The sequence below is a fragment of the Pediculus humanus genome, genomic scaffold (assembly GCF_000006295.1).
Source record: "Pediculus humanus corporis 1103172107610 genomic scaffold, whole genome shotgun sequence".
Classification (NCBI taxonomy): Eukaryota; Metazoa; Arthropoda; class Insecta; order Psocodea; family Pediculidae; genus Pediculus; species Pediculus humanus.
This window is the reverse complement of record NW_002987224.1, coordinates 253,397-270,091: the sequence shown is the minus strand read 5'-3', so window position 1 is coordinate 270,091 and position 16,695 is coordinate 253,397. Positions and strand designations below refer to the sequence as shown.

Here is a 16,695-nt window from a genome sequence, read left to right as displayed (position 1 = left end):
GGCATACTTGTATTATATAATGAATTACCTATAAGTTTGGATTGAAATGCAGACGAATAAAATCCATCTCCATTTCCACTTTTATTGAGCACCACTAAGTGAATGTAAAAGTACGAAACATAGAGGAGGATTGGCAAAATTATAAGACATAGAGTTCTAGCAATGAAATGTTTAACAGTAAAAATCTGAAAAAAGAATAGTGAAAATTATAGTCATTGCCATTGCATCTTAAATACTTACAATTAAAATTTAAAGTTTTATAAAAAAAATAGTTGATAAAAAGGTTAAATTACAATAACTACTGCATTAAACTAATTATTTTTATGATTATGATTTTAAACAACTTACCACAGGTAAAGATAAATCTCCAAAAATTTCCCACAACTCAACAACTGTAAAAATTCCAACAAGTAAAATAACAAATAAACCAACAAACTTTACACTGACTGCTCCTGCTAGCATAATTCCAGTAAATATTAACCAAAGCCACCATTTTAAAGAAAAGGATTTTTTTTGATTTCCTTTAACTTTAACCATTCCCATGACAGATCCACTAACAAAAAATAATAGAATAGGATCTAACAAAATGTATTGAGTAAGAGTCACCATACCAACATCTAAAATTAAGTTAAATTTAATTGTTTTTAAAAACATAATTCTTCAAAATTGAAAAATCATTTGCAACTTACCTAATAATATAAAAGAGGCACTTAGAAAAGCACTCATTTTGGACTTTGTAAGCTCCCAAACAGTAATAAATGAAAAAGGAACAATTGAAGCTCCCATCATTGTGCAAAACTAAGACAGTTAACAAAAAATAAAAAATAAATTTAGCTTTTAGCAAAATTGAAAATTTTACACTACGAAGGTAAGAATAATACAGACTCACCATTCTCATTCCAAAATAATTAATATTTTCATATTTATCTCCTGGTTTTTCAAAAGGAAATGTTCCATCATAACCAGTTAAATATCCTGACAAAGCAATTAACATTTTTCCCAATGGGGGATGTACATCAAAAAAAAATGTCCTGTTTATGTACCAACTCCCCATTTTTCCAAAATGTGTTTCATCCCAACAAACATGGTCTGGCTCAGCAACTTTATAAAATCTAGTTAAAATTGTTAAAGTAATAATAACAAAAAAATGCCACCACCCATTGGTGTTCCTAAAAAATAAATTATGAAAACATTTTTTTTTTTTTTTTTGAAAATATTTTAAGCAGTTTTTTGTAATTAATTTATGTCTATGATTTTTTAATCATTTATGTTAATAAAGTTCAATGATCTTTACTTACGATTCTTTAGAATTATTTTTTTTGTGTTTTTGTGCCATTATTATCAATTACAAGTTAAAAATTTAGTTTTAAAATATCTGAAAATAAATAATAAATATTAGTACTTTAATAATTTAAAATATAAATAATTAAAAAATTTAATTATAAATAACTTAAGAATTTACGGTTATTTTTTCAAAAATACCTTTCTATACAAAGTAAATACTTACCATTTTTTAACCCGGTTATTCAATTAAATTTGTTGTCAAAGACATAATAAAACAAAATAAAGAAATAGATTCTTAAAAAAATTGTTAATTATTTTTAAAAAATACAAAGGAAACTAATCAAGGCTGTCATTTTGACATTTTGCAATAATAAGGATAAAAAAATTTTGATAATACACGTCAACGGCTGAAATACTTTGAAAGTTCATAAGTTCATAGAGTTTACCAAATGTACTCAATTTTTTCAAATAATTTCGGTTATGTTTTATGAAATTTTGGTCTATGCTTAATTTTGATTTGCTGTTTAGTCTACTTTTAGTTTTTTTGACTTACGGTTCATTTTATTAATCAAATTTAATTTTTTTATTTGATTTCATTAATATGTCAATAATATAGCGACGAAAACTTATTAAATTAATAAATATGAATAAAAATAATAGTTCGAAACCCGGTGAGGGCATTAAATCATTGAAAACTAGTAGTTTATTCCGCGCCTTAAATTTTGAGCTTTACGTTGCACCCGTAAGTTTTTCTATATTAAAATTCTTTAAAATTATATTTAAAAATCTAAAATTTAGCTTGCTTTTTTCATTCAGAATAAATTTATAATGGGTTTAGGTGCATCGGCTTTTGGAATTTGTGTCGGTTACATAATGTATATGCGTTACAAATATGAAGGTCTTGGTTATTATCCAGGAGTGAATGCAGATGGAACAGAAAATTATTACAAACGAAAATCAAATTGGGATTGATAAGTACAATCAATTTAGATATATTTAATTTTTTTTTTTTTTTTTACGTCGTTAAATTTTATTTTGAACAGGTTTTAGTTTTCATATATTTATTTTATATCTTTAAATTTTATTAAAATAAATTATATTCACAATATATATGTATATAAAACCTTTAATTTTAGAGCTTAAATTTTTCACAGGTTGTATTGTACTTGACTTAAAAATTTTATAAATTAATAGTATGAATTATTTATTTGATTAATAAACAATCATTAATATAATTGTGAATGTATTTATTAATTTATTTAATAAAATTTATGGAGTAAAAATTATTTGCCCAGCGTAGTTAAGAATAAGTCTCCTTAATAGTATGACTTTGCGAAATCATTTGCTTTATTTCTTTTTTCGAATTCTCGTTATTTTTATTTTAAAATTTAATTTATTTATTTGAATATTTATTTAGATTTATTGGGATTTATGAAATGTTGTTTTAAATTTTATTTTAAAAAATTTTAAAACTATTTTTTTTCTTTAATTTATATCGTAAGTTAATTTAATATATTTATTTTTTGTTACATTAACTTTAAGTTTAATTTAACTTAGGTTTTGAAAATTATGCAGTTTTGATCAAATGATGAGTAAAAATTTTAACATTTTTTAAATCCTATAAATGTTTTTATTAATGATGGTGTCTTCATATACTGATTATTATTATTATTTTCAAAATGAAAATTTGAAGAATTGACAACAAGTATGTCTTGTAGTCGAATATTTTCAACTTTATCAATCTGTTTTAAGTATGTATAAAAATGTTATTTTAAAAATATATATATATATATATTTTAAGCCATTTGTAATGCTTTTAAAAATGCTAATTTAGATTAAAGCAAAAGCCAAAGAAAAAGCTTTTAAATTAAAAATATTAATAAATTTTTATTTAATTTAAAAAATGATTTGGGAATTTTATAAAATCAGTGAGTTTGAATTGAGTAATTATTTATTAAAATTAAATTTTTTTTGCTTAACAAGGAATAAAAAAGATTTTAAAAAAAAATATAATGAAATAATAAAATGTGTAATTTTTTATAAAATTGTTTAATAATAATGGTGTAATTAAGGTATTTTTGTTAGATACAATAAAATATCATAACTTATAAAAAAATTACAGTATAAAATTTTATACCATAATGTTATGTTTAATATATAACATTAAATAAATAAATAAAAAAAGGGAAGAAATCTATTAATTAAAATGTATCAAATAATTTAATTGAATTTTTTTTTTTTTTGTTGGGAAAACTATGATTATTATTATATAAAAATTTTTCATTCTTAATTAAAACGAATTTTTTTTTTTTTTTTTTTTTTACTGGTAAATGTTAAAAATTGGTTTGTATATAAAAATAAATTTTTAAGTCTATAAACAAATTTCTAAGTATTTTGTCAAATTTAAAAAAAACATAAGTAAATTTTTTTTAAAAGTATAAAAAGAAAATATTAACGGGATTCATTTTGTAATATTAAAAAAATTGAATTGAAATAAATATAATAAATATAAATATATGTAAAGAGATTTTGTGGTAACAGCAAAAAATATAAGCAAATGGTGTAATTAAAAAAAAGAATAAAATATTTTTTTTGTGTTTTTAATTTGCTTTTGAAATTACTATAAGTTACTGTAAAAGCAAATAATAAATGGTGTGAATAAAAAAATGTAAAGAAAAAATTTTCAACTTTCAGGTTTTTTTGTCAGATTCGTAAGGCTTAAAAACTATTCGAGCAGTTTGATAAACTTTTCGAAAACCTAATTTAGTGTATAGCGATTTAGAAGCATCATTTTCAGGTCGTATTACTACGTACGGTAAATATCCTCTTTCAATAACTAAATTCATAAGTTTGGAAGCAAGAAGAATTCCGTATCCTCTCCTGCGAAACTCTGGACGAGTTTGCATTGAGAACATGGCACCGTAATATGATTGGACCATCCAGGCAGCAAGTTCTCCAGAGCAAAATACTCCTAAATTACAATAATATGATTTTTTTTTTTTAAAGAAGAACAAATGAAAACTTGGCTTGGGAATTTTATTGATTAAGAAATTGTTTTACTTTTTTCAAATTATTATTATTATTATCACCTTACCGTATGCTGGAAGACGTAAAATTAGTTTTTCAAACACTCCAATAGCTTCCATATCGTTAGCTGGATACAAATCATGTATGGTTCCAACATCTTCTAGTTTTAACTGTTTGATTTCTATTCCTTCGTTGGTGCTAAATTAGTTTTTATTTGAAATAGAATTTTAAAAAAATATTAGTTTATAATTTTTTTTGTTTTCTTTTATTGTTTTTTTTTTTGTTTTGTTGCTATTGTCAGTACTTTATTATTATTTATTTAAACCATGTACCGTTTTTTGTATATTTATGTATTTATACAGATTATATGAACTTTTAATTAATGCGAAGGGGGGTTTTTAATTTTAAAAATTAAAATCGAAGCCTACCTATATCTTTATATGATTCATATTTCGCCGTTCAAAACATACAGTATTAATATCCGAGTCCAAAAAGTGGATTATGTGAAGAGTATTTTTACTACTAACTTTTCAATAGGGATTTCTCCTTTTGGATTATCGCACAGGTATACATCTCCCGCAACTTTTTCTACAGTTCCAATATTTTCATAAAATGATTCCAGCCAATCCGTTATCCTTATATGAGTGAAATTGAGATAAAGAGGTTTAGTCCAATCTAATAGAACATCTTCATTCACGAGCAAGGATAACAATTCTAATCTTGATTCTGGACAAAATACACTAAAGCTTTCGTAAAGAAGTCCATTTGGCTATAAAAAAAGAAAAAATATATAAACATAAATTATTAAATATTCCAAAAAAATATTTTTTTTTTTTTTCCATAAACCAAAGAGAAAAAAAAACCGAGAAAAATTTTTAGCCTGCGGGGAGGAGGGCGGGGAAACTGTATTTTCTTTAGTAACATTTATTTTTTGTGGTTTTTTTCCGTAATTTGATGAATAAAGTATAATATCGTAAAATTAAGTGAAGAAAACAGTTTTGATTGAAATTTTCCCTTATAATAATAATAATAATAAGAAAGAAAAAAATTTTTTTTTCTTTTTTTTTTTTAATAAAATTTCTTTTACATCATATATTATTATTATTTTTTTTTTTTCTTGTAAAGCGAATTGAATTTTCTTTAGCAGACTTACATAACTAAATTGTTTATTTTTTATTTAAAACGTAATTTATTAATTATTTATATTTAATTTAATGATGTAAACTATGTAATCATATTTTATTTAAATAAAATTATTGTTAAATGTAAAAAAAAAAACAAAATAATTTTATTAAACTCTGCAATGATGCAACAGGTAGCTTGAATTGAAAACATTATTTTGTTAAAAATTTAAATAAAATATTAATTATATATGCACATATTTTTTTTTTTTTAATATATTATTGATTTACCAGGTTGGAAAAAATGCGTTTTTTTTGAAAATTATTGAGCTTATTTAAATTTAAAAAAAAAAAATGACGTCGTGAATATAATTAATTTGTATTAGTCACTGCGGATTTTTTTGTATAAAAAAATTTATAATCGTTTGCATATATAATTATACTAATTATTGTATTAAATAATGCTGATTTTATTACACATTATTTAAAATTTATATTTATGTATAAAAAAATTTAATTTTTAAAAAATATTTATAAAAAATGTTGTTACTCTTTTTTTTTTTTATTTAATTTTTACATAATTTAATGATGTTTATTAACTCATCACAATACAAGAGTAAAAGGTTTTTTATTAATATCTTATTATATTATATCAGGATAGTAATTTTATCGATTTGATTATTAAAGTAAAAAAAGAAAAATTTATATTTAAAAAAAAAAAATCTTTAAATTTTTTTTTGTTAACAAAGAAACTCTCTATAAAGATTTATTTTTTTAACCGTTTTTTTTTTTTGGAAAAAAACATTCATATTTTGATTTAATATAAGTTATATATGTAAATTAATTTTTTTTTTTTTTTGATTTTTTTCTTTTTTATTAATTATCAATTTATTCATTTGGTTAGGTTTTAGCAACCGATATAAATCTAAAATAATTATTAAAAATATTTTTTTTCCCGGTTTAATGTTACTTTTTTTTTTACACGGTAAAAAATGGATTTAAAAAATCATTTTATTGCTTTTAACTATCAATTACATGCACAAATGGGAAAATGGATTTTAGCAAATGGAAAAACCATAATTAATTAATTAAAATAATCGCCTAAAACAAAAAAAAAAAAAAAATGCGCTGGTACAAAAAAGGAAAATCTTTTCCTGTTTTTGAGAAAATTTTTTAAATTTAAAAATCATACAAATTTTTATGATGTTTACTTTTTTTTTTTTTTTGTTTTCAATTGTCAATGAAAAATAATTTTTTTTTTTTGGAAGGAATTATTAATGTTATTTTTAAAAAACTTACTGAATTAGTCATTCCTGGAAAATGAAGGCAAATCGGATCATTTGGCCAATCCTTAGATACATAAAAATGAAATTCCCACACAAAATCCTTTAAATATGTTTTTAACGTTTGATGAAACTGTTAAAATTAAATATTTACTACTTTGTAATTATTATTATTATTATTTGTTTTGAAAAAAAAAAAAAAAAGAAACATGCATTCATAAATATGTTTAATGCGGTTTAAGACTAAAAATGTATTCAAATTTTTCTTGTCAATTTTTTAAGTTAATTTGAACTCATTTATTAAAATAAAATAAATTTTTAATTAGTTTAAATAAAATAATTTAGAAAAAAACATTTTTTTTTTTTAAGAAAATGATTTTCTTATGTATTAATAATATTCACGTTTAAAAAAATGATTTAAATAATCAAATTAAAACAATAAAGGAATTAATTTTTAATATTAATTATCGTTAATAAGAATTTACTAAAATAAATAATAATGATAATTAATTAACCTTTAAAGAATCTAATAGATATTTTTCAAGAATGTTTAATACTTCTGGAAGTTCCGTTTTTCCAACAAGACGAAAATTTTTTCCCTCGGGCAATATTTCCATATCTGGAAAAATAAAAGAAAATCGTCAAATTTAAAAAAATTTTTTTTTTTTTTTTTCTATAAAATTTTAAAATAATTTAAATTTTTTTTTCTTTTTAAAATTTTATTATTATGGTTTCACATAATGTAAATAATAATTTTTTTTATTTTATGCATATGTTTAAATAATTAAATAACTATTTATGTAAAAAAAATAAAACATAAACAAAATGATGAAGTTATTATATAATAATATTATGTGTGGTATGTATTTAAGGCTTAAAATTTATATCATTGTCGAATACCTTTTGCCCCCCTATTTTCACATAACACGTGATTTGAAATAATTAAAATTTTTAAATATAATTTAATTTATAAAAAATATGATACCCCCCGTGTTTAAAAAAAAAAATTATTTTAAAATCGATAAAATCCAAAATTTAAAAAATAAAATGAATTTACCTTTCTTCCCGACGGAAGATCAATTGACAATTTAGTATAATTGCGTCATTTGTTGCAATATGAATTATATATATGTATATTTTTTGGGGGGGGACCAAAAATTAAACTCGTTTGTGTATATATTAAAAGCCCCCCCTCCAATAATAATAATAATAATAATAATTAAAAATTAAAATTACTGTGTGAATTACGTTGTTGTACGTTTTCTGACAAATATGTCCGACGGTATTTTTTATGAATTTATTATTACGACGAAACTTTTTTTTTTTTTTTTTTTTTTTTTTGTTCACTATAAAAAAAAAAAAGTAAAAAAATATAAAATCATCCGGGTGAGGTCGACACCGACACTGAGAAAAATAAGCTTTTTTCATTTTCTTTCTCCTCTACTGCTGATTTTCCGGGGGGGGTGAAACAACAGTATTTTCTACCCGCACAGAGAAGTAGTGACATCTATTTTAAAATCGATATTTTCATTTTTCCGATTATTTAAAAGATGGAGGTTGAATTTTCAATAATGGCGCAATAGAAAAAAAAAAAAAAAATTATACAATGAGGTTTAATCAATATTTAACATACATAAAATTACACGTTAAAAAAATTTTTTTTTTTAAATAAAATAACTAATGTATAATTTAAATTTAACTTTAATGGGCTTTTCTTTATATTAAAAAAAAAAAAAAAAAAAAAAAAAATTACTTTGGAAAAAAAGGAAACATAAAATTTAAGTTTGTTTGTTTTTTTTTTTTCAGGCTTTTCAATTTAAAATTATAATAAAAATTATTATTATTATTTATCATGTTATTTTTTTTTTTTTTAAACAAAACTATATTTATTGTAATTTTATTTTTTAATCTTTTACTACTACTAATACTCTACTTATTGGAAAATTATTATAGAAAAATTACTAAAATGTAAAAAATATTTTATTAAAGTTTTAGAGGAGTATACGAAGAAATAAATTTTTTTAATTTTGATTAAAAATTTTAGTACAGAAAATAAATAAATAATTTTATTAAATAATAAATAATTAAAGTTAAGCATTGAATTTTAAAAAAGATAAGAATTTCGGTTGTTATTATAAATTGTTGTAATCATTATTTCCTAAACAAATCAGTGTTTTTTTTTTTTTTTTTTTAATTAAAAAGTCAACACAAATGTAAAATTTAAATAACATTTAAAGTTTTTAAAATCGAAAAGACATTTTTACGATATTAATTTATTATTTTTATTCCATTAAAAAATTATTTTTTATTAAAGGATATTATTATGATTACAAGTACAACCGTTCTAATTTTCTAATTTAAAATATCAAAATGGCGCTGGTCAGATTGTCAGGTGTATTTAGCCAAATTTCAAAGTCTAATTCAAAGTTTTTAAGATGCACCGGTAAGTATTTTACGATTTTAAAAAAAATTTTTTTCTTAATATTTCTATAATCAATTTAATAAAATAAATTTTTTCTATTTTTTTTTTTTTAATCAATTGTTATTGGGTATTTATTATAAAAGGATTAAAAAAATAAAAATTGTTAAAACTTTTTATTAACAAAATTCAAATTTATAAAAATTTATTTATTTATTTATTTTCTCTAAATTAAAAACATTAAAAGGGACATATTTTATTATTTTTAATTTTTAAAAATCTTAAATTTTTTCTATATATCGGATATTGAGTGTTAGGGGCAAAGTACATGTTATTGTATTAGTAATACTTTACTTAATGTACAGGTTTGGTAAAAGTTAAGTTTTCAATCAATTACATTGAAAACTCATTTATGAAGAATTTTTGTCATAAAAATTAGTGTATTTATAGAAAAACAATAATAATAAGTACACTGTTTTATAGTTTTCTTTCTAATTCTTAGATTTATTAAATATATATCATCAATAAAATGTTAGTTTTATTAACAATTATAGCAATTAAATATTTTATGAAAACTTGTTATTTTCTTTCTAGGTATAAGCAGAAAATTTTCAAATGCCCCAAAAGAAAACAAACACTTAAAATTAAAAAAAGTAGATGATGTTTATGTTGTAACAATTGATAATGTTGGCTCGAAAATGAATGTTCTTAATAACGAAGTAATGGAAGAATTTCAGTCACTTATTCCTGCAGTTCAAAATGATCCATCAATTTCATCAGTGGTTTTAATATCAGGTATCATTATAAAATTTAAAAATTGATAAATAAGCAATATAAAGTTTTTAGTGTTATTTTAAAATTTATTTATAAGCAAATAAGTAAGTTTTTTTTTTTTTTGTGTAGGGAAACCAAATGTATTCATAGCGGGAGCAGACATAGATATGTTAGCAGCTGCTAAAACTAAGGAAGAAATAGTGCAAATTTCAAAATCAGGTCAAAAGATTTTACAGCTCATTGAAGACTCTAAGAAACCTTTTATTGCTGCGATTAAAGGTTCCTGTTTAGGAGGTGGATTAGAAGTAGCCTTAGCTTGTCATTATAGACTAGCAATGATGGGTAAAAAAATTTACGAATGTTCAAAAGAAAATTTAAAAAAAAAAACAGATGTATTAAAATTTTTTATTTATGTACATGCTCAGATAAATCTACAAAACTTGGGTTACCTGAAATCAAGTTAGGGTTATTACCAGGTGCAGGAGGTACTCAGAGAATGCCCAAGCTTGTTTCACTTCCTAATGCTATTGAAATGTGTTCAAGCGGCAAAGAAGTGAGAGCTGACAGAGCGAAAAAAATGGGATTGATTGACATGGTAGTTAAGCCCCTAGGACCTGGACTTAAGCCAGCTAATGACAGGTACTTTTCAAATTTCAAAAATTAAAAGTTTTGATTAACAAGAAGTTATTTTATAAAATTTACATGAATTTTTTTAATGTTGATCTTTTAAATATTTACATTAGATTTTCAGTTACGATTTTTCACAATTATTTAAAAATTTAGTTATAAAGAAATTGATAAAAAAAAATTTCCTTTTTTTAATAATGATATTTATAAAAAAATTTAGATCATTGGAGTATTTGGAAGAAGTAGCTGTTTTCATTGCCAAAAAAATTGCATCTGGAGAAATAAGCCTGGATAGGGAATCCAAAAAAGGAACCATTCAAAAACTAACCGATTCAGTTATGGGAATAGGTTTTGTAAAAAATTTAATTTTTAATAAAGCTAGAGAACAAATTACAAAGGCAACCAAAGGATTTTATCCAGCTCCTCTTAAAGCTTTAGAGGTGAGTTTAATTATTATAAGAAAACTGTGATCCATTAAAAATAATGCTTTAAAATTATTTCGCAATGGCTTATACTAATTATTACGTTATCAGTGATAAATTTATTTAAATGTATATCCAATTAATAAATTTTTTTTAACAGGAAACTTGAAAACTATTTTTGCACTTGCTTTAATAACTTTCGGATAACACGTTATTAGAATATTCCGTCAACATTTTAATTCCTTTTCAAAAATGGTAGAGATATATCAACCGAATATTTTTGTTGTTGCCATGTTAACCCTGATTTTAATGAAATTCTTTTCGAAAATCTTTTAATAAGGTTTCTAATATTTAAAATATTAAAAATTATTTAGTAGAAATTATTCGATGATTAATTATTTTAATTAATGTAAAAATAAAGTAATCTTTTAACTTTAATTTTATTTTAAAAAAAAAACAATCTCAATTTTTTTAGGTTATTAAAAAAGGTGTAGAAAATCCTGAAGAAGGATTTCAAGCAGAAGCCGAAGCTTTTGGAGAATTGGCCATGACCCCACAATCAAAAGGTTTAATTGGACTTTATTACGGAATGAAAGCTTGTGAGAAAAATCGATTTGGAGCTCCTCAAAAAGAAGCAAAGTCAGTTTAACTTTACTTAATTTGAATTTTTTAAAATAAATATTTATGGCTTTTTTATCGTGCTGTTTATATATTGTTTTTAACATTTATAGCTCTATAGCGGTAATTGGTTCCGGTCTGATGGGAGCAGGTATAGCACAAGTTACGGTAAATAAAAAAATTCCTTGCGTCATGAAAGATGTTAATGAAAGTGGATTGCAACGAGGTTTGGCACAAATACAAAAAAATTTTGCAACTGCTGTGAAAAGAAAACAATTGTCTACGTAAGATAAAGTTTTTCGAATTATTACTATTTATCAAAATAATAAATTTCAAATTAACTCTCTTTTTTTTTTTTTTTTTTTTAGAATGGATCGCGCCTTGTATTTGAGTCATCTTTACCCTACTCTTTCTTACGACAGATTAAAAGACGTAGATTGTATAGTAGAAGCTGTATTTGAAGACTTAAATATTAAACACAAAGTTATTAAAGAAATCGAAGCTGTGGTGCCTCCTCATTGCGTTATCGCCACCAATACCAGTGCTATTCCTATCAGCAAAGTTGCTGAAGGCAGTAGGAATCCGTCTAAAGTGAGTTTTTTTTCCTTTAAAAATAATAAATTAATCGGTTAATAATTGTCATGTTGCATTTGTCTAATTTTAAATTTAAACAAAATTAATTAAAGTAATATTTTTTTACTTAGGTTATAGGTATGCATTACTTTTCTCCCGTTGATAAAATGATGCTACTGGAAATTATAGCAACCAAACAAACATCAAAAGACACGTGTGCTGTAGCTGTTGATGTGGGCCTGCGGCAAAAAAAATTAGTTATTGTAGTAGGTGATGGTCCTGGATTTTATACGACAAGAATTTTGAGTGCAATGTTGGCGGAAGCTCTTCGGCTTTTACAGGTTATTATTAAATCTTTAAAGTATTTTTAACAAAATTTATATCTAGTAAATATTTTAAGTCTATTAAGGGAAGTTAAAAATTATTAAATTTATTTTTTTTTTACAGGAAGGAGTTGATGTAGTATCACTAGATAAACTGACTGAAAAATTTGGATTTCCTGTAGGTTGTTCTACGTTGGTCGATGAAGTTGGTATAGATGTTGCCAGCCACATTGCTGTTGATTTAAGCAAAGCTTTTGGTACACGATTCGGAGGAGGTGATCCAAACATTTTGAAAGATTTGGTCAATGCTGGATTTTTGGGTATAAATTTATTATTTTAAATAAAATTTTTTTTCAGTCATTGGAAATCAATAATGAAAACTTTAATTTATTTTTATGTATATTTTTTGTAATGTCAGTTAAAAAATGAACTCACGCTGGATGATATTGTTTTTAGGTAGGAAATCAGGGAAAGGATGTTTTGTTTATGGAACTGGACAAAAAGTAAAACCTGTGAATTCAGATGCTGTTACTATATTAGAAAAATACAAAACGACTCCTCCAGCACCTTTAGTAGATGAAGATAGTCAAATGAGATTAGTAGGTCGTTTTGTTAATGAAGCCGTTCTGTGCCTTCAAGAAAATATTCTAGATAACCCGGTATGCTTATTTATTTTTATACTTAATCTTAAAAAAAAATAAGGGACTTTTTTATTTATATGATTACTTAATTTATTGTAATTAATTTAGACTGAAGGAGATATTGGTGCAGTTTTTGGATTAGGCTTTCCACCCTTTACGGGAGGTCCCTTCCGATGGTTGGATACATACGGATGTGACAAATTCGTTAGCCAAATGGAAAAATATGCGGCTCTTTATGGTGAATCTTTTAAGCCATGTCAATTATTATTGGATCACTCAAAGGATTCTTCAAAGAAGTTCCATAAAAGGTAATACAAAAAAAAACAAAAAAAATGAAGTCACGAATTTTTTACTTTAATATTTTATCATTTTTATATTTATATTTATAAGGAAATATATAGTTTTATTATACATAAATCATTCATATTTGAAAAGTTTAAAAATAACTATTTGTCGATTTTTTTCAATAGCGATTCCGTTTCTGATGACAGGGTAGTAAATAAATATGATTTACATGTCCGATGCCAGTAATTTTTTTCCATTTACTTTATAAAACTCTAGTTTATGTTAATTTTAAGCAAATGAAGCAGTTGTAATTTTTATTTAAGTGAATCCAATATGAAAACACCAATTTTATGTAACACTGATAACTTGTTAAATTCGAAATTACGATATGTTAAGAAACTTGTTTATTTACGACTGAACTTATTTATCACTCATTTATCGCAAAAGCAAAATAAAATGTAGGAATTTTGTTTAAGATTTTGGGCATGCAGCTAAACTTTTTACATTATTTGCTAGGGTTATATATTTTGATATAATATATATACAGTGTATACTGTGTACTATATAATTTACATTTATTTTAATGATTTTTTAAACATAATAATAATATGTTTAGTTTTTTCCAAGATTTAATGCTCAAATATTTATAATGAAGGTATTCATCAATATTATTATTATTATAAGTATGATTATACTTGTTAATATTTAATATCACAAACAATTTAAATATTTTAATTTATAATTTTTTTTTATAGAGGGTTCTTTTATTTTTCATAGTTAGAACTTTGTTTTATTTTTTTCTTATATTTTTATTTTTAGATTATTTTTTAATATTTTTGTAGAAATAATATAAATTTTTTAGTTATTACAAGAATATTTATTTATTTAATTTTATTTAATAAAAAGGTAATTTTAAAAAACCTTGAAAATATTAGGAAAATAAATTTAGAAACTTAATAAGTATTACCATTAAATTATCAATTTTTGGTGAATTGGAAAATTAGCTCTTTTTTTAATTCGTAAATTTATCAAATTTTTAATCGTAAATTATTTATTGAATTGTTTTTAACTATTCTGTAATTTTTTTTCGGACTTTAGAATAAGATATTTAAAAAATTATAATTTTTTTCTTGTTAATTGTCTAAAATGATGCATTTAAATTTTTGTTTACATTTTGATTGCGTGCACGTATCAACGATAGTGCCACGTCAAATGTTGAATAACAATGGCGGATTGTACTCAGTTTTAATGTTCTAATTCTAATTAAATAATTTATTTTACAATTTACAGTGTAAATAATTAAAATGGAAAAGAAATTAAAGGAATTTAGAAGTCAAAGAAAAAAAGATTTAATTTTAATAAGACTTAAAAATTTTTTTCAAAATATAATAAATAATATTTCAATTATTTTAGAAATATATCAATGTCGTTTTATGGTAAGATAACTTATTTTACAGTTTTATAACTTATTTATATAACATTTAATTATTTTTTTAATTAATAAATAAATTTTTTTAGGATTATTTAAAAAAATTTGATTGTAAAATATTAAATTTATTACCAACAAATTCTCATTTCACTGTCACTTTATACTGCCTGTATTTCATTCTCTGGATTGTTTTGTACTTGATAGCTATTCAAATAGAATTTGGATTTGTTTATTTTGTAATGTCTGGATTAATATTTGTATATTTTAATACCAGAACAGGACCTAAAATGAAAGGAGAAGTTAGTGCATATTCTGTTTTTAATACTGGTTGTGAAGCAATTGAAGGAACATTTAAAGCAGAATATTTTGAAAAGCAATTAAATTTGATTCAGCATCAAAGCTAGTTTTTTTTTTTTTTAAACGAATAATACTAAATATTCAGGAATTCCTCGTTTTGTATTTATATAAAGAAAAGAAAGAAAATATAGTGGAATAATTACTTTTTTACATCTCAATATTATTCCATATGGTAATTTACACAGATATTAATTTTATGTATGTTTATTTGTATGAAACTTTAATGGAAACAAATAATTTTAAGTTTTGCATTTAAAATTTTTCCGAAAGAACAAAAATCGAAATTTCAGATTTTAATTAATATTTAAAATTATAAAGTTTTTATATATATTTTTAAATGCATTTATGTAAAATAAAAACCCCTTTAAATATAATGTTAAGTTTTTTATTATTATTAAATTAATTATTATTTTTTTATAAAATTATTTTCAAATATAATAATTTGTTTAGTTATAAATGAAATTTTAAAAATTTGTAATTTAAAATAATGATACTCATGTAAAAATAATTAATTTTAAATAATAATTTAAAAAAAAAAAAAAAAACTTTAAATGAAAGTAACAAAATCTCAATAAATAAAAAAAAAACGACAAGTTAAATGAAAAATATTACCATTTCGCGCCATTAATGAGAAAACTTATTTTTAAATGCTTAGGAGCGTAAATTTTTTGTGCGCGCCAAATAAAAAATCAATACTTTCAACTTAAAAACAAAGTTAAGTTTTCAGATAAGCTCATGGGAATCATGGGTACACAACAAATATTCAGCAATGTGAAATTAAAATATTATTTTATTTAAATATTTGTATTTATGAAATTTTTTTTTATAAAGCATGAAGATACATTTTGAGGAATAGTTGTAGAGAAATTTTAAATTATTGTAATAATCATGAAAAGACAAAATGTAAGAACTCTCAGTTTGGTGGTGTGCACATTTACATATCTTTTGATAGGGGCTGCTGTTTTTGATGCATTAGAATCAGAAACAGAATATAAAAGAGGGAAATTTTTAGAAGGTAAAAATACTTTTTGATTTATTGTTTAAAATTAATTTTTCTACAAATTAACAAAGGAAATTTTTCTTTTTTTAAATCAGAAGTAAGAGATAATTTAAAAAGAAAATACAAAATCTCTGATGAAGATTATAAAATGGTAGAAGTGATCATTATTGAAAGCAAACCTCATAAAGCTGGTCCCCAATGGAAATTCACAGGAGCATTTTATTTTGCAACTGTTGTTCTTGCCATGATAGGTAATTAATTGTTAAAATTATTTATTATTATTAAGTTGTAGATGTATGAACTTACTATTGCAGTCTTAATAAATTTATTTAAAAAAATGTTTAATAACAATTCTTGTCGTAGAACAAACAGATAAAATGTTTGTTATGAACTTGTATAAGACTTTTCTTTGTTTGAAAACATACTTAAAAAAATTATTAACTTTTTTTTTTAGGCTATGGTCATTCTACACCAGTAACCATAGCTGGAAAAGCTTTTTGTATGGGTTATGC

The 16,695-nt window shown here is 22.5% G+C and overlaps 6 protein-coding genes across 6 annotated transcripts in view; 4 read left to right on the top strand and 2 right to left on the bottom strand.

The window, feature by feature from the left end:
• The window catches only part of Phum_PHUM238630 (protein O-mannosyl-transferase, putative), a gene marked incomplete at both ends in the record, with an annotated part of 3,360 nt that extends 2,024 nt beyond the window's left edge, over positions 1 to 1,336 (bottom strand). Inside the window, 5 exons of the mRNA XM_002426101.1 lie at positions 29 to 185; positions 349 to 617; positions 690 to 798; positions 890 to 1,169; positions 1,299 to 1,336. Of these exons, the coding sequence (XP_002426146.1) occupies positions 29 to 185; positions 349 to 617; positions 690 to 798; positions 890 to 1,169; positions 1,299 to 1,336 (853 nt within the window). The remainder of the gene's footprint in view (positions 1 to 28; positions 186 to 348; positions 618 to 689; positions 799 to 889; positions 1,170 to 1,298) is intronic.
• A 591-nt stretch (positions 1,337 to 1,927) lies between these two features.
• On the top strand, positions 1,928 to 2,256 carry Phum_PHUM238620 (uncharacterized protein; the record flags this gene model as incomplete). Its single annotated transcript, XM_002426100.1, has 2 exons — positions 1,928 to 2,026; positions 2,101 to 2,256. The coding sequence occupies 2 exons, from the start codon at positions 1,928 to 1,930 to the stop codon at positions 2,254 to 2,256; spliced, it is 255 nt and encodes an 84-aa protein (XP_002426145.1).
• Positions 2,257 to 3,974: 1,718 nt separating this feature from the next.
• Phum_PHUM238610 (uncharacterized protein) lies at positions 3,975 to 7,332 on the bottom strand (the record flags this gene model as incomplete). The annotated part of the gene is made up of 5 exons (XM_002426099.1): positions 3,975 to 4,255; positions 4,379 to 4,481; positions 4,832 to 5,037; positions 6,728 to 6,818; positions 7,273 to 7,332. The coding sequence occupies 5 exons, from the start codon at positions 7,330 to 7,332 to the stop codon at positions 3,975 to 3,977; spliced, it is 741 nt and encodes a 246-aa protein (XP_002426144.1).
• A 1,753-nt stretch (positions 7,333 to 9,085) lies between these two features.
• On the top strand, positions 9,086 to 13,424 carry Phum_PHUM238600 (3-hydroxyacyl-CoA dehyrogenase, putative; the record flags this gene model as incomplete). Its single annotated transcript, XM_002426098.1, has 13 exons — positions 9,086 to 9,158; positions 9,729 to 9,929; positions 10,038 to 10,250; positions 10,334 to 10,547; positions 10,652 to 10,658; positions 10,766 to 10,975; positions 11,433 to 11,596; positions 11,689 to 11,859; positions 11,944 to 12,166; positions 12,280 to 12,489; positions 12,563 to 12,791; positions 12,928 to 13,130; positions 13,221 to 13,424. The coding sequence occupies 13 exons, from the start codon at positions 9,086 to 9,088 to the stop codon at positions 13,422 to 13,424; spliced, it is 2,322 nt and encodes a 773-aa protein (XP_002426143.1).
• A 193-nt stretch (positions 13,425 to 13,617) lies between these two features.
• On the top strand, positions 13,618 to 15,230 carry Phum_PHUM238590 (uncharacterized protein; the record flags this gene model as incomplete). The annotated part of the gene is made up of 3 exons (XM_002426097.1): positions 13,618 to 13,639; positions 13,874 to 13,945; positions 15,031 to 15,230. The coding sequence occupies 3 exons, from the start codon at positions 13,618 to 13,620 to the stop codon at positions 15,228 to 15,230; spliced, it is 294 nt and encodes a 97-aa protein (XP_002426142.1).
• An 841-nt stretch (positions 15,231 to 16,071) lies between these two features.
• Phum_PHUM238580 (uncharacterized protein) overlaps positions 16,072 to 16,695 on the top strand; it is a gene marked incomplete at both ends in the record, with an annotated part of 1,889 nt that continues 1,265 nt past the window's right edge. Inside the window, 3 exons of the mRNA XM_002426096.1 lie at positions 16,072 to 16,198; positions 16,279 to 16,434; positions 16,638 to 16,688. Of these exons, the coding sequence (XP_002426141.1) occupies positions 16,072 to 16,198; positions 16,279 to 16,434; positions 16,638 to 16,688 (334 nt within the window). The remainder of the gene's footprint in view (positions 16,199 to 16,278; positions 16,435 to 16,637; positions 16,689 to 16,695) is intronic.